This window comes from Cetorhinus maximus, chromosome 12 (assembly GCF_964194155.1).
Source record: "Cetorhinus maximus chromosome 12, sCetMax3.hap1.1, whole genome shotgun sequence".
Classification (NCBI taxonomy): Eukaryota; Metazoa; Chordata; class Chondrichthyes; order Lamniformes; family Cetorhinidae; genus Cetorhinus; species Cetorhinus maximus.
This window is the reverse complement of record NC_135890.1, coordinates 84691948-84714778: the sequence shown is the minus strand read 5'-3', so window position 1 is coordinate 84714778 and position 22831 is coordinate 84691948. Positions and strand designations below refer to the sequence as shown.

General features: G+C 43.4%; 1 protein-coding gene across 1 annotated transcript in view; it reads left to right on the top strand.

Annotated features, from left to right (window-relative positions):
• LOC144688002 (kinase suppressor of Ras 2-like) overlaps positions 1 to 22831 on the top strand; it is a 206054-nt gene that overhangs the window by 130402 nt on the left and 52821 nt on the right. Inside the window, exon 4 of the mRNA XM_078554657.1 lies at positions 8182 to 8686. Within this exon, the coding sequence (XP_078410783.1) occupies positions 8182 to 8686 (505 nt within the window). The remainder of the gene's footprint in view (positions 1 to 8181; positions 8687 to 22831) is intronic.

Sequence of the window (22831 nt, the reverse complement as noted above, 5' to 3'; positions counted from 1 at the left end):
TCCCAGCATGGCAGGTGGGGATTTGAGAGGTGGCGATCGCAAGAATGGGAGGACAAGCAGGCTCAGGTCTTGCATTTGGGGTGGAGGAACCTTCTGTTGGACACAGAGCACCCATACAGGAGGGCCTCCCCATGTGGCATGGCACCCCCATGCCTCTAGTAAAACCCAGCAGAGGCAGGTAGGTGATGGGCACATTGCTCCCCACAATTTTTTATTTTGCAAAAATATACTTTATTGAAAAAATATTCGAAAGAACATTACAAAACATTTCAAAATGGCCATCACAAAAAGGTGCAATAATATTCAAGTTTTCCACCTACATCATGTCACACCCTGAGGTGCTTCAATACAATCAAGGAGCATTGCAGACATTTCAAAATGGTCAGAACAGACAGTCAGACAGTGCAATGGTATTTAAGTTGTTTACATAGACCATGTTGCACTCTGAAGTGCTTCAATACAATTGTGATACATATACTATTCATTGCATACATTCAATGTGAGTCATACAGCCCGAGGAGTCTACACAATTCCCAGCCCCTCGGTGCACTATGGCTGAAAGGTCTTAGACAGCGACCTTTCCCCATTGCACCTTTGTGGCTGCCCCAAGCTTTAGTGTGTCCCTCGGCACACAGTCCTGGACCTTGGAATGTGCCAGTCTGCAACACTCGGCCGGGGACAACTCTTTGCAGACCAACAAGTTTCAGGCAGACCAAAGAGCGTCTTTCACCGAGTGGATGATCCTCCAGCTGCAGTTGATGTTTGTTTCGGTGTGTGTCCCTGGGAACAGCCCGTAGAGCACAGAGTCCTGTGTCACCGCGCTGCTCGGGATGAACCTCGACAGAAACCACTGCATCTCTTTCCAGACCTTCTTTGCAAAGGCACAATCCACAAGGAGGTGAACAACGGTCTTGTCCCCACCACAGCCAGCTCGAGGGCAACGTGCAGAGGGGGTGAGACTCCTGACGTGCTGGAAGGATCTGATGGAGAGGGCCTTTCTCACCACCAGCCAAGCTACATCCTGGTGCTTGTTGGAAAGTTCTGGCAATGAGGCATTCTGCCAAATGACTTTGACAGTCTGCTCGGGGAACCATCCCACAGGATCCACCATCTCCTTTTCCCACAGGGCCTCTAAGACGTTACGTGCCGACCACTGCCTGATGGACTTGTGGTCAAAGGTGTTTCTCTGCATAAATTTTTCCACGAGGGACAGCAGGTGGTCCAACTACTTGGAGCGTTCTGCGGCAGCGTGGCCAGACCCATCCTTCGCAACACCGGGGACAGGTAGAACCTCAGTACGTAGTGACACTTGGTGTTTACATACCGAGGGTCTATGCATAGCTTGATGCAGCCGCACACATCAGGATGAGGCCGATGTTGGGCATGTTTTTTCCCCCCTTATCTAGAGGCTTGTACATCGCATCCCTGCAGACACGATCCATTTTCGACCTCCAGATAAAGCAAAGGATGGCTCGGGTGATCGCCATTGCGCAGGAGTCTGGAATGGGCCAGACCTGCACCTCGTACAGCAACAGCGAGAGTGCCTCACGCCTGATGACCAGGTTCTTACCCACCTTGGAGAGGGAGCGTCGCTCCCACATGCCCAGTTTTCTTTGCACCATAGACACTCGCTCCTTCCAGTTTCTAACGCATGCCCTGGTCCCTCCGAACCATATCCCCAGCACCTTCAGCCCGTCAGCCCTGACGGTGAAGGGGACAAATGATCAGTCAGCCTAGTTCCCAAAGAACATGGCCTCACTCTTCCCACGATTTACCTTGGCTCCCGAGGCCAGTTCAAACTGATCGCAAATGTGGATCAGTCTGCGCACCGGCAGCGGATCCGAGCAGAAGACAGCGACATCGTCCATGTACAGGGAGGCTTTGACCTGAGTTCCTCCACTGCCTGGGATCATCAGTCCTCTTATGCCCGGATCCTTCCTGATGGACTCAGCAAAAGGTTCTATGCAACACACAAACAGGACAGGGGAGGGAGGGCAGCCCTGCCTGACTCCAGATTTAATAGGAAAGCTTTCTGATTCCCACACATTGATTGAGACTACGCTACTGATGTTAGCATAGAACAGTTGAATCCAGTTGTGGATTCCCTCCCCAAACCCCATTTTGGAGAGCACATCCGCCATGTAGGTGTGCGATATTCTGTCAAAGACCTTCTCCTGATCCAGGCTGATGAAGCAGGTGTCCACACCCCTGTTCTGCACATAGGCAATCATATCCCTGAGTAGCGTGAGGCTGTCAGAGATCTTACTGCTGGGCACAGCGCAGTCTGGTCAGGGTGGATCACCGACTCCAGAGCGGACTTGACCCGATTGGCGATGACCTTAGACAGAATCTTATAGTCCACGTTCAACAGTGAAATGGGTCGCCAATTTCTAATTTCCTCCCTTTCCCCCTTGCGCTTGTAGATGAGGGTGATGATGCCTTTCCTCATGGATTCTGACATGCTGCTGGCCAGAAGCATACTCTCATACACTTCTAGCAGGTCTGGACCGATCCAGTCCCACAGAGCTGAATACAACTCAGCCGGCAAGCCATCACTTCCGGGAGTTTTACTTTTCTCGAAGGAATCAAGGGCCTTAGTCAGTTTGTCGGGAGTTAGCAGTTTGTCCAGACTCTCCCGTGTACTGTCGTTTAAGACCTCCGTGATAGAGGACAGGAAGGACTGGGAGGCCGCGCTGTCTTTGGGCTTCACGTCACACAATCCAGCATAAAAGGATTTGCTGATCCTCAAAATGTTAGACTGCGATGACTTTACTGAGCCGCCTTCTTCCTTCAGGCTGCTGATCACAGAGCTCTCTCTGTGTACTTTTTGGAAGAAGAAACGTGAGCACGTCTCATCCTGCTCCACAAAGCGGACTCTGGACTGGAAGATGATCTTGGAGGCCTCCGAGGCAAAGAGCGAGGCTTGCTGGCTCTTCACCTCTTGGAGTTCCTCCTTGACATCGACCCCCATCGACTGCAGCCGGAGCATGTTCAGCATGCTTTTCTGGAGTCAGGACATTTCCCTCTGTTCCTTTCTAGCTTTCTGGATGCCTTTGAGGATGAAAAACCTTTTGATGTTTTCATTGATCGCTTCCCACCAGTGTGTCAGGGACTCAAAGAGGGGTTTCACGGTTCTCCAACCTTTGTAATCCCTCTTGAGCTCCTCAATGTTCTCTGGGGTCAGCAGTTGCACGTTCAGCTTCCATGCCCCCCTGCCAACCCTCTGGTCTTCCTGTAATGACAGTCAGCCCCAGTTGGAGGCAATGGTCAGAGAAGAACACCGGATTGACGTCGGTGGATCTGACTGTGAACGCACGGGACACAAACAGGAATTCAATCCTGGAATGGATGGACCCTTCTGGCCGCGACCAGGTGTATCTATGCTGCGCTCCGTCTGCAGGGTTGCTGAAGAGGTCGTGCAGCTTGACATCCCTAACTGTTTCCATCAGGGATCTGGACGTAATGTCCAATCTGCTGCTGACCCTGCCGGATCGTCCAGCCGCATCGATGATGCAGTTGAAGTCACCGCCCAGAATACCGGCCTGGAGGTTGCCATCAGCAGTGGGAGCTGCTGAAAAACCGCCAGCCGCTCGCCCTTTTGTGCCGGGGTGTACACGTTAATTAACCGGAGTGGAGCATTCTTGTACAATACGTCTGCTACTAGGAGGCGCCCGCCCACCACCTTCTTAACCTCGGAGATGGTGAAGTTGCCTCCCCTCAGCAGAATACCCAGGCTGGAGGAATGTGAATCGTTTCCTCCCGACCAGATCGATGGCCCATGGGACCACCATCATGACCATTGCCTGTAGGAGCTGAGGTGCGGTATCGCACACTCCTGCAGAAACAGCAGGTCAGCTTTAACCTTGGCAAGGTAATCCACGGTCGTAACACATCGCGTAATAGATTTAATGCTAGGCACATTTATGGATACAATCTTTATCCCCATTTTTTAAAGCATTTTGTCGCTTACCAAACCTGCTGACTTTGAGAATTCCAGACCTTTGGTCTGCTCCTGCATACCCATAGTGTTCATAAATTGTCTCACTTTGGATGGGCTGAGGAGACTGTCTTGAACCACCCCATTGGAGATGTTCCACTCAGGTGGCATCTGGGGTTTCACGCAAGGAACGAGATTCGAATTGTTCTCTGTTGGAGAAGTCTCTCTGATCCTCTCCCCCTCTGGGGCGTTGCTGCTCCTGGCTTCCTGGAGCTGGGGTGCGCTGAGCGCTTCACTGCTTTCAGATTCCTGGGGCTGGTGTGCACTGGCCTCTTCAAGCTGTGGGCAAAGTTGGGGTGCGCTGCTCTCATCATTGTCTCCAATGTTCTGGAGCTCGGGTGTCTCGTTCTCCAACTCCCTAGAGCTTTGCCGCTTCTTCTGTAGGTGCTGCCCTTGCCCGTCTTCATCCAAAGAGCAGCTGCCCTTGTCATCCATGTCAGATGGGAGATGCCTCTTGCCACTCATCTGGGAAGTGGCTTGGTCCCTTCTTAGCCCCTTCTTCTTCTTGGCTCACTTCACCAGCTGCCACTCCTCCTGATGATTTTCTGCTGCTTCCTCCTCCATTGATTCACTCTGCTGGGGAGTGGGAGGTTCAGGGGGTAGTGCAGTTGTTTGGCATGCTCCCCACAATTTATTTTTAAAAATATACTTTATTCATAAAATATCTGGAAGAACATTACAAAACATTTCTAAATCGCCATCACAAAAAGTGCAATCAGATTCAACTTTTACACATAGATCACGAGGTGCTTCAATACAATCAATGAATATTACAATCATTTCAATATGGTCATTACAGACAATCAGACAGTGCAATGGTATTGGAGTTATCAACATACATCATGTTGCACTATGAGGTGCTTCAATACAATTATAATACAATTATTATTCAATGCATACATTCATTGTGAGCCTACAACCCTTGGTGCACCATGGCAGAAAGGTCTTTGACAGCAATGCTATCTATTCTGGTAAAGTTGCACTGGAACTGCTGCTGGAGGTGCTGGATCCCCAAGTCAGAAAGCAGTGGCACAAGCACATCTTCAAGCCCTATATTTTACATAAATCATAGTCAGTCCTGCAAAGAGGCTTTGCTGCATTTCTTTTCCAGTTCTGATGAAGGATCTCCACCTGAGATAAGAATCTGTCTTATCTCTTTTTTTGGAGTCCTACTGTGTTACTTGACAATTTCTGTGTTTTAGAAGGATATGCAGATAAGGATAGATTAAGTAGAGTGGGAGGAGGCTTTGCAGCATTAACACCGACATAGACCAGAAGGTCAAATGGCCTGTTTATGTGTTGTAAACACTATGTAATTCAGTATTGTTTCATTAATCTGCTTGTCCAATGACAAACTATTATTGTTACTTGTTCAGTGTCCACCGAAACTAGCATTTGTCTTTAATGAGCTTTTATTGAAAATTGAACAAGATTTCAGATTTGTTTTGAATTGCTTTCTCTATGCAAATGAAGATCATGACAGCTGAAAACAACTGCTAAAACTGAACCCTGCCTAAATAACTTCTTGTTAACTGTCCCCCTTGGAGCATCCTCTCAATTCTGTGCAAATGAAATGATTAAAATCATTGTTTCACTGATCACACTAGTTCTGGTAAAGAAGCAGTTCCATCTGATTAGCTTAATGGGGATTCTCTGATGTATAATTAAAGGGACTTTGCAGTTTTTAGCCATTATCCATTTCTACATAAATGCTAAATACGTAGAACAATTAATGGGCTAAAATGTCTTTCTGGCTTAAATTAAATATTAAACTGTAAGAGCAAATTTTAAGCAGTTTACAAAGCCATGTGAATCCAATGATAGTGCTTTTAGATAAACTTAATGATATTCATTTTCTTATTGATAATGCTGCATAAATGTTCAATTCCCTGTTACTTTCCCCATCTTCTCCTCTTGCCATCAAATATTTCCTTAAGGTTTGTGATTTTCCACTTTCATGTTTTGTCTTTTGATTTCTGTTAACGGGTAAACTCACCTGACGGAACAACACCAAGTAATAGAAAGAAAGAGCATACAAAAACACCGGAATAATTTTAACCTAACTCACCAGTTGGGAAATGGGATCAGGTGGTATACTGGATTCACACCCTGACCAATATAACTCTCTGATGATTTGAAAACGTTTTGAAAAACCAGTGTTGCACCGATCCTGCCAGTTTCCCGGCCGGCAGGTTAGTTTAAAAATGTCCAAAGAAACTCTGAAATTCTGGAGGAGCTCTTCAGGTGTGCTACCGTAACTTTGATGTAAGTGGTGGAATCCCCTTGGTGAAATGGTGCTGCTGGAGCACTTTGTGTCATGCACACTTGGGCTGTCTACCTGCTTAGTAATAATGCTGAGTGTTCTAAGGTAGGCATCATCTTCTGCACCTGTTATGAGTCTTGTGGGTGGCATACACAGTGATGAGCATTTCCATCTCCTCCTCCTGGAAGCATATTCCACTGCTGTCCTGGGGGAAAGGCACCCTTGTGCCAAGCAGGGCACCTCTCCTGGCACCATCGCGTGCCATCAGCTTCTATTTTCTTACTCTATATTAGTTTTGCTATCCATCAGTTTTTGCTAGTCTCCTTTGCTCCATAGAGCCATTCAAAGTCTTTGCAGCCAAAGCAATCTTGTTTTAAACAGACCCTCCCCCAGTGTTAATTGCCCATCCCTAATTGCCCTTGAGAAGATGGTGGTGAGCTGTCTTCTTAACCACCGAAAGGCTTGTTCTGCTTTTTTAGAGGACAGTTAAAAGTCAACCACGTTGCTTTAGGTCTGGAGTCACATATAGGCCAGACTGGGTAAGGGCAGCAGATTTCCTTCCCTAAAGAACATTAATGAACCAGGTCTTTTTTAAACGACATTCTGACAATCACCATTACTGAGAGCAGATTTTTTCATTTCCAGAATTGTTTAATTAATTGAATTTAAATTCCCCGAGCTGCTATGGTGAGATTTGAAGTCATGTGTGGATCATTAGCCTAAGCCCCTTGGTTACTAGTCCAGTAACATAACCTCAGTGCCACTGTACTGTACTCCAGAAACAGTTTAGAGTCATAATAAAGTGCCTATCATATCAAAATATCTCAAACTGTTTCACAAATGATTTGTGTTTTGAAGTGCCGCGGCTGTTTTGTAGATAAAGGTTAACCGCACATTGGGGAGGATTTTCCGGCCCGACCCACCACTGGGATCACCCGGTCCCACCAAAAGTCAATGGACTTTTGGCTGGGCCATCGAATCTACTGCGGCGAGTCCCATCTCTATGGGGGCTGGAAAATCCTGGCCATTGTTGGAGCAGGTAAATTGGGCTTTACTTTTTTACGATATTGATGATGTACCTGACCCAGGTGTCCTTGATGCTCACAGTCACATGACAGACATATCCCAAACAGAGAGAAAAAAAATAGAAAGAGAAACAGAAAATGCTGGAAAAACTCAGCAGGTCTGGCAGCATCTGTTGAGAGAGAAACAGATTTGAAGAAGAGTCATATGGACTTGAAACGTTAACTCTGTTTCTCCCTCCACAGGTGCTGCTAGACCTGCTGAGCTTTTCCAGCATTTTCTATTTTAATTTCAGATTTCCAGCATCTGCAGTATTTTGCCTTTATTTTAGTGACAAAAAATAGACGTTGGTCGAATTAAATCAAGTGCAAAACTTCCTGTTTCTCACCTTCCCTTCTAAAAGTTAAAACTTCACACAGTACTGTAACAAAATTGATAGTCAAATTAGAATGAGCTAATAATGTTACTCAGTGTCTTTTATAACAGAACATGAATTGAAGGAACAGCTTATTTCAACAAGAATAAGTAAGAAAGAAATTTGTACAGCATCTTTCATAAGCTGGGAACAGCAGAAATCGTTTTACTGCCAATAAGTTACTTTTGAAGTATAATCATGAATACAGCTAAACTGGTCCCATTACTCCTTTAGGCACTTAGGCAATCTGAACCCAGAGCTATACTTTTGGCAAGAAGCAAGCTGAGCATTTGCCTGAATTATCAAATTAATGCAGTCCTGAAGTAACACTAACGGAAATTTTTTTTAGGAAAAATGGTATTGTAGCCAAGGCAATTTTGAGACAATTAGTTGCCTATTAAGACTGCTAATTAATATATTATTATTTTCTTATGCTTTTATATTTGTTGGATTTAATGAGTGTCTTGTGTTTTTGAAATGCAGGGAGTAGCCATTCCAGCCAGGACTGGGCTATCCAGTGGCCAACAACAGAAACTGGGAAAGAGAATACTCCTGTCAGCCAAGCAGAACCTGTCCAGTGGCCTGGATGCCATCCCGCACACAGTCCCAAGTTCCCATCAAAGTTCATGCAGCAAGACTTCCATTCAGTGCCTGTGCTAGGACCCACTTGTACATACACAGATAGACTGACCATTGGAGATCCGATTGGACTTTACCCTACATTTGAGAGTGGACCAAGTTCTTTGCCACCATCTCCACGACAATGGCATGCTACTCATACTCCTCCACGAACCCCTCCTATAGTGACGACAATGACACCTCCAGGAACGCCACCGGTGAGGAGAAGGAACAAATTGAAACCACCTGGAACTCCTCCACCAACTTCTCGCAAACTGATTCACCTCATCCCTGGCTTCACTGCACTACACCGAAGTAAATCACATGAGTTCCAGCTAGGAAACCGGGTGGAAGAAACACAAACGCCAAAGTAAGTTAAACACTCTTAATGCATTATTATTTCTCACTGAACTTCATGGACAAAATTTTTACCTCAGCAGATAGGCGCGTGCCCAACCCGCTCGAGCATCAAATGACGCACGTTATTTCAGCCGGCGGGCATGTGCCGGAGTCGGCAGCGCACCCGCCAACAACTAAAATGCCTATTAAGGACATTAAAGGACCAATTGAATAGAATTTTTCGCTGCCCATGTTCGGGGACATGTTTTATAACATTTTTCTAATCTTTATCTTTTTTAAAAACCCTTCATCTCCTTGAGGCAGGTCTTTGCCTCAGGGAGATTCTCAAGCACGCACTCACGCGCATGTGTGAAGTTCGCGCTCGCCCCGCTCACACGCCCCACCCTCCCCCACACAGGCAGCGCTGAGCGCTTCAGCTCACGTTTCACGCTGGGTGGACCTTAATTGGCCCACCAGCGTGAAATTGCCTTCTGGCCTCGATCACAGGCAGCGGTTGGCTTCCCGACCACCCCCACCGGGCCCGCCTGACAAGGGCTAAATTCTGCCCTGTGTCTTGACCATCAATTGTGTTATCTCAAAAGTGCTGTCTTAATATTAAAACATTTTTACACGAAATTAATGCCATCTATATCAACCAATAGTTATCTAGACTTTGAAGACAATAGCATTGTACAAGTCAAGTTGAACATGTGAAAGCCCTATTCATTTCAACAAGCTTCTGGCAAAGTAACTCCTTTTATTCAAACTGTGGCACACTGTAATGCAAATTGCTAACAACTGTGTTTAAAATATTGGGCCACGTTTGGCTGTGACAGGGCCTGTAAAGGTGTCGGCATTAGTTAGACTTTTCCTTGCTTGTTTAGGTTAATAAATTTTTTGTTGGCAAGTTGCTGAAACTGGGAGCTAATAACAGTGAGGGAAATCTGTATCTGTTTCTGTAGACTTAGTGAATTGGGAATTCAACTTTCTGTCTCCTTTTGGAGTTAGATTGAAAGGCCGTGAAATTACGGTGTAAGGACTGAGAAGGAGGTATAAATTAGAGTAAGTGAATTGAATATCAGATCAAGTAGGGAAAGAGATATAAAGAGAGTGGGGGGAAAGGCTGGATTAGGAACAATGAAAAGAGTTGAAAAGTAAAGTAAAAATTAAAAGTGTTAAATTCGACATGATTAAAATCTCCAACAACTAAAATTTAAAGGAATGAGACTTCACACTTGGTTCATTTTCAGTGCCTGAGAGGTTTACTGGCAGTAATTAACACTTATCCTGCCTTTGAAAGAGTTTTTAGGCTTGAAAAGACTTGCATTAACTTTCTGTGGCAAGTTTAGTTCATATCTGCTGCTCACCTATAATACCAGTGCATTTCAACGGTTAGTCAGATAGCGAGATATTGTTTTCATGAAGCTGATGTCAGAGTGGCACATCTTAAATGGCAACTTTTGCATTTCTTAGTTTAACCTTGCATTTGCCTTTGCCTGAATCTGCTGTACTATTTGTGCAAAATTTTAGCTTTTGTTATTTACTTTAGGAGGATAAATAAATTGGACGTAGCCCAGGCTGGAGAAATCTTGTGTGGTCTTTTGGGAGGTAAAGGGCCTAGCATTAAATCAATTGCTTCTCATCCTGTTTTCTTTGTGCTTTCATGTTAGAAACACAGAAACAAAACAATTTTAACTGAAATTACACTGTGGAATTTTGTTTTGAGTAGTTTAACGATGCACTGAAATATCAAAAAACGAATTTATAACTACAAATGAACAACTAATCATGGTTTTACTAATTATTTACCACACTAAGTTGTCACTCAATAAACAGAATGATATGTTTTCTCTGAAGAGTTGCAAATTAATTTTTAAATAAAATCTTATCACACACAACCAAGCTGCTGTTAGGAGAGTGAACTGCTTAAACAGCACCTATATTTTTACTCTATCAATTGATACTGTAGTCCTGTAGAAATTAAGTTGTGGGGTCCACAAGGCAAAAGAAAAATCAGTGATACTGGGAATATATGTACAGGAGCAGATCTTTCATTTGAGATACAGATCATGGCGGAACTGTAATTGAACTCCAATTTCCTGTCTTTGCATCATATCATTTGATGCCCTTACATAACAAAAGTCAGCCTTGAAAATTTCAATTGCCCCAGCCTCCATAGCATTTTTGAGGGAGCAAGTTCCAGATACCCTTTGTGTGAAAAAGTGCATTCTGATTCCACTCCTTCTTGGCCTAAGTGCTTAAGTTTTAATTTTAAAATTTAGTTACTTTGCCTGGACTTCCCCATGAGAATAAATGATTCCTCTGTACGTACCTTATCAAATTAGTTTATCGTATTAGAGATCCTTCTAACCACAAGGAAATACAAGTCAAATTTATGCAACCCGCCGTCATAATTTATGGATATCAGAAGCTATTTTGAATCATTACATTGATTTGTATCACAATATTTACTATGATTTCATACTTGTGAGCAACACTTTTTCTCAATTTATATGGAGGCTACTTTAGCACAAATAGGACAATGTCAGATGTCCATTATGGTGGTGTTGACCAATTGGTTACAGAAAATATTTAGCAATAATTTTTTGTTATAAAGCAAAATTGAAGTCTTTAGAAGTGTACTGTAACTGTTATTGTAGGAGCTCATGTCTTTGACTAATTGTGATGCCTGGCAAAATGAGCTTGTCTTTGAAAGCTCTTCGTACAGGCCATGGAATTCAGTGTTATTAATGAAAAGGACTATATAAATGTTGATTTGGATGCTCATCTCTGATTCTTTACATAGAGAAAAACTCAAGCTTGTTTATCCTTTATTCTTTAAATTAGTAATTCCATTATTACATTTTCTCATTTATTAAGCATTGTGACCTTTCACAACAGGTTTCTTGTAATTGGTGTATTTTACTTCATAGGGCAAAATTTCCTAGCCCTTAGCTATGGTGAGGTACCTTGCCTGTTGAAAGCACCTATGTGAAGAATCACAGGTTAGCTTCCCATTGTTTTCCACTCATGGTAGGAATAATGGACAGGAGGAGGGTTAATTTAAACAGCCCTGATTTCTCCTCTTGCCACCAGTCCATAAGCAGAAAGGTGTTTTGATTTGCTTTCCCCACTATAAATGGTGGCGTATTTCCCAGCCCCTCAGTTTTGGTGTGATCCATTTTTCTACTAACAAACCCACAGCAAACTTGAGATAGGATGAATTCAAGTGGTTAATTTATTTTCACAGGCTCAAATGTGAGAGGAGGGTAGCAACTTTGCCTCCTTTGCACTGATACAGTAAAAGAGGGATAGAGAAAAGAAAGATTTTCAGGGCACAAGCCACAGAGAAAAGAATTATTGTTTCACGTGAGTCCAGAGTCCAGCATTGAAGTCCAATGAGCTATTCCTTCACGGAAGTCGGCAGGTTGAAAACCGATGCTGTATAACACTTTTCCAGTGAAGTTGACTTCACAGAAGGAGATAGGCATGCAGAGGTGAATCAGTCTTGTAGGGGATATAAGGCAATATAACTGGTTCCACCAGCTAGAGGTTCATATCACATGACTCTCCGCTCTGGTTTCGACAAATGGTGTGTATTCCTTTGTCTGGTTCCCTAAGCTTGTTAAATGCTCCAACCATTAAGACTTGAAAGGAAGGTTGCGGGATCCTTTGCCCTAGCAGACAGTTAGGCTCTGGTTAGACAGGCCTGGCTTCTGAAATGCAGATGGTCTTTGTATAGTTCTCTTTGAATTTGGTCTCTGCAGCCCACAGGGGTTGTTAGTACCTCTTCAGAAATAATTAGGTGCAAGTTTCTGCAATACTATCATGGTAGCTCTTTTTGTTCAGGGTCACAGACAGACATAGCTTCAACCATTTTTAAAAGGACATAGTCCAGTTTTTAAAATGTTACAAATTAGCTATGAGGAGACATATATATACATACATATATATATATATAATATCCAGTGTGAGGTCTTAGTCCCCTAACACAGAAAAGATTTGATAAATAAGGGTTTATGTCTCTTTCCTTTGCCATCTATTCGCTTTCTTGAATTTTTACTGAGCAAAATCATATTAAGAGATAATCACATCAGTTCTTGTGGAATATAACGTAATATCTGAATCAACAATTATTATGTGAACATAGGCGTTAATGGAGTCCAACCCAGTCTATGCCTTCAGACATTTTCATTTACATTCATAGATTTAATTTTTTTAATTGGCTTATTATTAATATAATGAAGAATACATCTGCACTGAATATCACATTCCAAGAATGCATGGCTGCTAAGTTGTGATGATAAGTTTTCAACTGTGGAAACATCTCAGTTTCTGAATCTTTTTGCCATTCATTCCAAACAAAAACTGATTTTCTGTGCCTTCCTAATGATCCAAGCAGGATTTGAGGATGCTCAAAACTATTTTTTTAATTAAGAGAAATATTTCATGTTAATAAAGTGCAAAGCTATAATCATGTTACACTTTTGACATTGGTGCAGCAATATGGAATGCTGTTTTTGTATTTGGGGGTCATTATTTGGTCGATATGGATTTTTGACATAGTTTGCAAAGTCTGTTTTTCATCATTCTTGCTGTTTCCATGTATCATCCTAAAATATGATAAAAATATTTGCAACAAGGGACTTATTCTTCAGTGCAGGCTGTGGTGATTACATTAGCTCAGATTTGATAGCTGCAGACATGCTGTTTTCATGATACCCGAGCATAAATGGAAGTGGCATGTTGATCTTCAGGGACTCCAAGAGGGATATTACTGTGTAGGAAATGGCCACTTTAGAGAGAAACAATGCACAAGGATAGTAAGTTGCTTGGAAAGTTTGAATGCAACTGAAGTTAAAAATACAGAAGAGCCTGGAAATAGACAGTAAAATGGACAGAGTAAGAAAAATGGAATAAATAAAACACAGAAAATGCAACAGATATAGGGGAAAACGGAATAAAGTACAAAGTGTCAAACACAATGATAAGGAGAGAGCAAGAGCTACACATGGATGCACTATCCACCATTGAGCAGCGCTGTCCACAACCAATGGTTAGAACACTAAATTGACATATTCCAATTTCAAAAAATTGGATCCACTTGGAACTAAGAGAATACTGGTTATCCTGGGCTCATTCTTGGAAGCTGATTCAGCACAGCCCACGCCCTCATTGTCTTTCTCTGTACTTGTCCAAATACTAAACCATTTCCCAGCAGGAGAAAGCAAACAAAGGAAAAATAATCAAGCAGCAAAGTTGCATGGTTTAATGGACAGTTTGAGCATTGCTGGGCCTTACTGGCAAGATATGCTAATCTTGAATGTAATGATGCACCTATAAATAGGCACAATAGTGACCTCAACCAACAGGACCAAGGGAAACAGGGAATGTATAAAAGGCTAGAGCTGGAGGAACCCAGAGTTCTTGAAAGTTTTTAGGATAGGAGACTCTACGGAGATAGGGAGGGGAGAGGCCAAGGAAGGATTTGAACACGAAGATGGGAATTTTAAAATTGAGACATTGGCAGACAAGGAGCCAATGTCATTGAGTACAGGGATGATTGATAAACTTCATTAAACTAAACTTAAAACTTGTAAGAAAAGATACAGAAAGAAATAAAGGGTAATTGGTATAAAAATAATAAAGTACAGAGTACAATGTCAAAAATCCGGCTGTTCAAAAGCCAGAATTGTCCAAAAACTGGACATTTTTCCCTTGGGAGATCTGGGTGCTGCTCCAGCAGCAGAGTAAGCACGGGAGTGAAGAGGCCATCCTGGGGCTGATCCCAGAGGACGAAATTAGCGAGAGCTGTGCACACAGAGGACTGTGTGGCTAAAACAGCTAAAGAAACTTCATGTTGTGTGGGGTGCCACCTATACAAAGCAGCAAACACAAGAAAGAGATAAAGAAACACCAGGACTCCTTTTAGATACGTGAACCAGAAAAATGTTATTTCCTCAAACTTAGAGCTTGTAAGATGTCCTTGCATACAGCTGTTAAGGAATGGGGCTTACAGTGGTATTATTGTCAGACCAGCAAAGCATTCAAAAAAGTTCAGGAATGAACCCGCACCCCAACCAACACATTGTGCATTTACATTCAGGTGATAGTATCTGTAGCATCTATTGATTTGTTGCCATGGGCTGTACTGTTCAAAGTTCTAGTCCATTTCTCCATTAAAAAAACAGAAGCCTCACACACCACTACAGGACCTGAGTCCATTACAGTGCTTTAAGATCTGCCTCCCCTGGCCCTCCCTACTTTTCGGACTCAAAGCTGCCTGTTCCACCGGTGGGTAATCCAAAATATAGGAAAACCCGAAATCCAGCATGGTCTCAGTCCCGAGGGTATCTGATTTTGCACATCAGACCTATAGAGGTGCTCTGTGATTGGGTTGTCTAACTCCCAACCCAAATCTGATACCTTTATGCAGCCATATTTCTTTTAGAGTTTGGATAATAACCTTGATTTTTAAATAGAAGGAAGGATTTTCTGATTCCACACTTCTAATGGGAACCTTCGCCCACTAAGAGTGCATATCTTCCAACCATTTGGAAAATTGTGCAGAATTATGCTTTCTTGGAGATTGGAAAGTTAGAGATTGGAGTATTACCTCAAAGTGATCATTTTAACTTTGGAGACTGACATTCATACTTAATGAATTTGTAACTTATGTAGATTGTGACTCATTGAGGGCTTTAGCGGATCAATCCACTCTAATGGGCTTAAGTTGCACAGCATGGTACTGTCTCAGTTTATGAGGTGGTGCGTAAGGAAAAGTGGGTCTAGCCATCTTGCATTACTGTTGAGAGAGTACATGTATTACTGCAATAAAAACACAATTGGGAATGCTGAGTATGGTATCAATTAGAAAAAGGAACTTGAAGCTAAATATGGAAAATAAAAAGGTGTGAAACATAACTCAATAATGCTTGTTTTTAGGTGCTATGCGACACCTTAAGGTTTCAAATGGCATCAGTGGCACATGTACCCTTCTGATGCGAAGTGTGCTGGATGCTATCTTTGTAAAGGGGCTTGTGTTTGGGTACCTAATGACCAGCGGTAGCATGCAGAGCAGCAGATCATGTCACCATCAGCGTGCAATATTGATTTGCTACCAATGCTGCCATTTTAGAGCGTCAAACTGGACTATGACCTCTCTTCACCCCCCAAGAGCTGAACACACATCCTATAGTATGAAGGAACAAGCCCCCAACCCCCGACAGTGCCTGCCACTGTTATTGAAAGGGATCATCAACTAAATGCAAGTTAGTTGCTGGATTCTTTTTGCTGGCCGTTGCTGCAATTTGACATATTTTGGATGATTTCCCCACACCAGTTAATGGTTTTGTTAGTTTACAGGTAGTGGTCAGGCTGATGCTTACATACTATTTTGGTGACTTAAAGCCTTGTGCAAAAATCAGTTGCTTCCACACACAGGTAGCTAAATAGGGCTTCCTCTTGGCATTGACATGGCATAGCTGGATGAATTAGCAGTGGCCACATAGGGTGGGATAAGCTGTTGTCGCAGAGCAAGGAAGTGGGGGGGACAGGCTCTCAGCAGGATGAAATGCCAGCTGAGGGTCTTTAGGCAGAATATCTACTGAAGAGAAGTTTGCAGGAGTGCTATGACACCCTAAGAGCCCCTCTTCTCACAGAACCTCAATGGCAGCAGTCTGATCTTCCATGGTGGCAAGCTAAGCTTTCATGACAGCAGTCTGCACTTCCACTGCGGCACTCAGGCATTGGGTAGCTGCACTTGTGCTGCATTGGAAGCTGAGACATTGGCCATCAGAGGCGGCATCATGGTTGGCTCCACAGCTATGTTTGTGGAGGTAGCCCAATTGTTCCACGCTGCCAAGGATGGGCTGTAAACTCTGTGCAAAGCTCTCTGCCAATTTGGTGCTGGATCCTCAGTGCTCATTGACATTGACTGCAGGCTTTCTGGCAAGCTTTGCCGTGCACCAAACATAAACATTTAGGTATGTTCTAGCCTTAGCCTGGTCCAACAAAGTCAGCACCTGAATCCTCTGCAACAGAACTAGTGTGTGACCTCACCCTCCAAAAGCAGCTGTGCTACCCTTTCCCCATGCCCTGGCAGCAGTGTGCCTGTGTCTGGAGTCTCACCATGTGTAGATTCTGCCTCTATGCTATCCTTTAAATTAAGCACAATGTCAGTATCTGAGCTGATGGCTGCGACTGTGAAGTTGAGCGACGGTGGACCTTCATCCTCACTATCTTCTTGCTCTTCCTTTGCTGCCTGGGCAGATTGAAATGCTTGGATATCAGAAAGTTAAAAGGGATCAGAGTAGGGTTGTGTTGAGGGAGGAGAGACAGGAAGCAGTTCATGCCTGGACCATCAAAGAGACTGTGACATGACTGAGAAGTGGGAGGAAAGAGGATATCCTCATCTTCAATGGCTTCAGCCCCACCAGTGGTCATGGCCTCAGCCACAGCCCTTCCCACAATATGGCCAAAACTCCATGAGCATTAATGCATACAGCCGCATCTCTCCTTCTCTGGTTAGCTCCTGCTGACTCCAGTTGGTCGTCACCTTCTCCTGCAAGATAGAGGGAAGTGTATTGGTGACTGTTGTGCAAGCTGTTTGGGCAATGTGGTTGTCATGGTTGAATAACTCCCAGTGTGTGCAAGACTGTGAGTTGTGGGTTTGAGATTTGCAACAGTGCTAAACGTGTGAGGGTGAAACATACAGATATCAAGTGTGGGTCCTGATTAATAGAAACTGTTGAGTGAGTGATGGGGGTGTGGTGAATTGAGCAGTGGCTGAGGCTAGTAGTACAGTTGGTGGGATAAGTCATTTGAAGATACATTCACTGACCTTGACCACTTCTGTGAGACCATTAAACCTGTTCTGCACCCAGTTTTTTAGGGCTATCAGTTTTTAAGGGCTTCTCACCATATGTATGCCTCCCCCCCAATCCAACTCCACCAAAGTCTTTAACAAAATCAAAACTTTGCACTCTGGATAAAGCTACAAAAAGCTGCCCATGTGGAAAAACAGGCCTAGGAATGGAAATACAAATTCTGTCACCAGCCTGGGCTTGTGACTTGTTTATTGTCATAGTATTTGAAAGTCTATTTTCTCCTGTGTCCAGAACACAGGTTTACTTCTGATGTGCTCAATATAATTCACGGAATAAAAACTTAAACTTGCTCCCTCTCTCATGCCATCCTTCCCTACCTTTTGTCACTTTGTAGCTGTAACAAGCATCACATATACTGAGAGAAGAATTCCAGCTCCTGAAATGTTTATGTTTGTTGCATTTTAACCAGCTTCATACTACTTCTAATCAAGCATATAGTTATTAGGTGTTATGCAACTTGTTGAAGATTTCACAGTTCAAGTAGCAACAGTGGTCTGAGTTCCTGTCCCTAGCAGAGAAATTATACTGTATATTGGTATACAAACAGAGAGAAAAAGAGAGTTTGTGGTCTCGAAGCTTACCCGCTTAGAGACTCCAGGTGGAATTTTCTGCTCCCGTTGGCGGTGGGCGTGTTTGCCAGCGTGAGCAGACAATATGGAGAGAAGGGCAAAAATTGGTTTTACCCCATCGTGAAACCAGGTTGCACTCGCCCGCTCCAGTCGTCAATGGCGTTTCCTGCTGCCGCCCTATTGGGAAGCTAATTTCAATACTCTAGCATCTCATTATAAGCCCTGCTCGCCGGAATCATCTCCCCCGCTGGATCATCCGGGCGCGTTTGCATGCCGACGTGTTTCACAACTGTACGTAAGTGACGTGCACCTGGTGAGCTGCACTTCACTTGGGACTTCGAGCTTTGCTTGCCTACCTTGCTTCAGGCAGCACTCGCGGTCATCAGCACCAGGCTTCGCAGGCAGCACCATATCACTTTTAGGAGGGCTCACGGGTAGGTCTCTACCTACCAGACTAGCGGGGGTGGCTTTTCAATGGCTGCAGGGCTAGAGCTTGCTTGAGGAAGGGCGAGAAGTGGCCTTAGGCAAGGGAAGAGGCTGCAGGGTGAGGGCTGTACTGGGGAAGTTGGGGATCCCGGGGTGTGTGGGGATACATGTTGATCTGTGCAAGTGGCCTCAAGATGGTGTGGGCTGAGGAGGCAGTGGCCAGAGGAGATGAGGCCAGGTGGAGATGTGAGTGTGTGTGTGAGAGAGTTAGTGGTGATGTCCCTTGAGCTGGCAGTGAGTGAGATGCAAGTGAATGTGTGATGAGCTTGTGAGTGTGTGAGTTTAGAGTGATGAGATGGTTGCCTTACCCTGGTGGCACGGATGAGATCATTCATCGTCTATCTGCACTGCATGGCCAATCTCTTCTCTGCAGCATTGGCACTGACCACCACTGTCACCGCCTCCCAAGCTGGAGTGGTGAGATAGCTGGACCTCCTGCAGCCAGAGTGGGAGTGCAGGACATCACGGCGGGCCTCCAAAAGGCATTCCAGCGACGGGCCACTGAACTCTTTTTGGCATTTAGGGCCATGCCTTCACTGGAGCAGTCCTGGGCTGCAATCAATGAGAACCGTGTGCGCGGCTGCAGTTTAGATATAGCATCCGGAGTGAGGAAATGGTAAGTTAACGGCGTGGCGGGCAATTCAGAGACTGCCCGCCAGCGTGACGGTGTGTTTCCTGTGGTTGCATAATTAATGAGGCGGGAAGCAAATAATTCGGCGTGAAAACCCACCATTGCGGCTAGCGGGTAAAATGTCTTTTCATGCTCGCCATCGCCCCTAGTGCAATTCTGGGACAATTCCGCCCTTCCTCTTATGTCCAATCGAATAATTTACTGCCACCTAAAATTAACTTTCCATGGGAAAAAAAGAACTAATGACGCGCCCATCAGTAAATTACGTGAACACCACACTTATGGTCCCAATGTTAAATAAGCTCCTGATTGCTGTTATAAAGAACCTCCCTCCTTCCAGTCAGCTCCCTCGGGTTTTTGATCCACATTATTGTGGTATTCTGTTGTGGTACCTCTGATGAGCTCTGACCAGCTTCAGGCTTTCCTATCCATAAACCGCTGAAAATAGGTAATGAATTCAGAGCACTCAGGTGGACTTTGGGTGGTTTTAGTACTTGGAACTGCTAAGCACTTATTTTGACATTGTGACTAGAGTTTCTTCCCCAGTCTCCTTTTACTTCACTGTCTCTCCCTCTCCCTCTCTCCCCTTTCCTCTTTCTCTGCCCATTGACCTCCCAGTTCCCATTCACTAATGACGGATAAGTGGATAAATCTGAAAGTAGAGTTAAAAAGAAACTGGAAAAATAGAAATAAATAAAGTGATCAGAAAACAGAAACAAAGTATTTATCTCATCTTATTTTTGCTCTTTGTCTTTGGTTCCTATTTTTGCTTGATGTGATGTAAGTATATATGATGGAAAACAATATGTCAAACACATATTTGTACATACCTCTATACACATACATCTGTATCTTCAGCATTATTTTCACCTCATTGTTTGCTTATGTCTTTAATGACAACTGTCTATTTTTCATGGTCAAATATATTTTGTTCTTACTTTCTGTCTCTTTTTTGTTTCATCCTCATTTTTCTTCATATAGATTTTTCTGTCATCCAGAAATTGCTTTTGCTTTTTGTTTCTCTGAAGTCACCACAAGCTTCGCGAAATGGCTGCTCAGTATCTGAAAATTCTAGATAATATTGTGAATGCAACTCACGGAACAGTTCCTGCTTCAAAGGAATTTAAATCTTCCCACTCCAAAACATGTGTCACACTGTAAACAAAGTTGTTGCTTCCGTTTGGTAATAGTTTTGTCCTGTTTCATTTCACACTTTGCCTCTTTTCTGTATCTTTTGTATTTTTGCCTCCATCTTAGTTACATTTGTCTAATGCCTTCTTTTGCTCCTTTGTTCCTTAACTTTGTATTTTTCATGTGGTGCAGAGAAGGATCAAAATATTAATGGTGCTTACGTATATAAAAACAACTCATTCTTCACCGGTGGAAACTATTCTCGCGAAGAATCAAGAACAACTCAGTTTCAGTTAGCTGCCGGCCTTCATTTTAACCCAATAAGCATTATTTTAAAATATAAGCTTGCTCATCCTTTGCATTTGGTAGTGCCTTAACCACAATCAAGTTGGTGTTTTTAGGAAGTTCATGTGAATTGGTAACAGACGGCTCCTCCTCTGATTCATTTTCCATGACTGTGCACAATGTCTGGAGCCAAGGGTCAGAATTTTACATTCTGAGGGTGGGGTGCGCCTGACCCGAACGGTCTTGAAATAGCACGAGATGACGCCGGGTGAACGTCCCAATGTCATCGCGCGCTGGCATGATATTTCGCATGCGGCAGTCGGAGGTGTGCCCGCTTACAATTAAGTGGGCAATTAAACCCATTAATGATGCAATCAACAGCGATTTCACATGGCCCGTCCACATTTACAGTTGGCGGATGGGCCATCCTCCCAGGTGGCATTCACATTTTTGCTCAAACCTTGATCCAGGGCAGGATAAAATCTATGTGGGGAAATAAAATAAAAAGAGAAATCTCGGGACTGTTTTTTTATGAGGTATGCTTTCAGGGGCTTGATTGTGCTGCATGGACACATTTTGTAGTATTTTTGCCGCGTCCTTTAGTCCTTTAGGAGGTTTGCAGCTCCCTGGGGCAGCTGTCTGCCTTCTAGGAGCTCTTTCGAAGCGCTCACCCACACCCTCGGTTACGTCAGTGCCCACCCTCTTCCTGCCCCCACCCAGCAATGCTAAGCAGTGTGAAATTGCGGTCGGGGGCTGATCGCGGTCGGTGGTCCATTTCCCGTCTGTTCCCGGGCTGGCCGATCCCGCGTGCCTGACGACTGAAAAAATCAGGCCTAGAAGTAATAACAGAAGAAAATTCAGAGAAACATTTGATTATTGTAGTATCAACAAAATAGAAACAAAAAAGGTGAAGTTGCGAAGGGAGATTGGAATCTAGAGATAGAGAAAAAATATTGTCTGTCTGATAGCAACATTTTCTTTCACCTTGTCCAGCAATGTGACTGCTGAGTATTCCCAGGTGTGGTATCAGTATTCGGCTTCTAAATGGACTTGGCCTTTAAGTAAGAGTTGGCCTTGAGCAAGGAAGGAAACAAAACTTGCTGGAGGGAGTTCCATTTGAGACCAAATAATTGTGTTGCAAGAATTGAATTTGCAATTAAAAGGTGGGAAGGAATTGTGTCTTTGAAGAATCAAAACAAATATGCCTTCCATTAGCCCATTCACAGGCATGGGAAAGATAAAGCAGTTGAACTTTTTCACTTTGAGAAGAATGTGCTGAGGATACTGAGGGCATGTAGGCAGTAAAGAGGAATCACCAGCAAAAGGGCGGATGATGAGTGGAGGAAATCATTGACACAAAGAAGGAACAGAGTGGGTCAAAGAACACAAGCATAGGGAACCCTTGAGTTAGGAATCAGTTAGTATATTGCAGGTAAAATAATTTGAGAAGACACTATAAGGCCATCAACTGAACTTTGGTTAAAAAAAATGATAATTGTAGTATTTTTAGAAACTTAACTATTTTGGAAATGGAATAATGAAAATATTGCATCTCTTATCAATACAGACGTGGCTGCAAGACCTGACAATAAGGCAATGGCAATACATAGCCATAGCTTACTTTTAGCACCGTTTCAAAATGGTGAATGAGTTTCAGGGATTGGCAGCTTTTTATGGATCTTAAGTTTAGTCTTATTAATACCAGGCACCATATCAGTAAATCTATATTTTACCATTATCAGTTCAGTCTGAGCAGGATGACAGTTTTAACTAGAGGCATTGTGGAAAGAGTAGATTGATAAGCAATTGGAATACTTCAGTTGGGGAATGGAATGAAGTCAACCTTGGTAACGGTAGTAAATCAGCTCAACTGCTCAGATTGTTACATGTCTACAGGAAACTTAAAACTAAATATTAGTGAAAACTTCTGTTGGGGAAGTTTGAGAATTATATTTTAATAAAAGGAAATCAGCTAATGAACATTTGGTAATACTTGGGAATTGATGGCGTATGAAGCCACAATTATACTAAATTCACTTTATTTCTGAATGTCTACACTACATGGCCTTCAAGGGTCACTAGGAATATATTTATATATTGTATGGTTTTGCAGCAATTCTTGTAAGCTGTTCTTTTGAAAAACCAAGAACATAAGTGAAAAATTAAAGTGTCTGTGAAGACTGTAA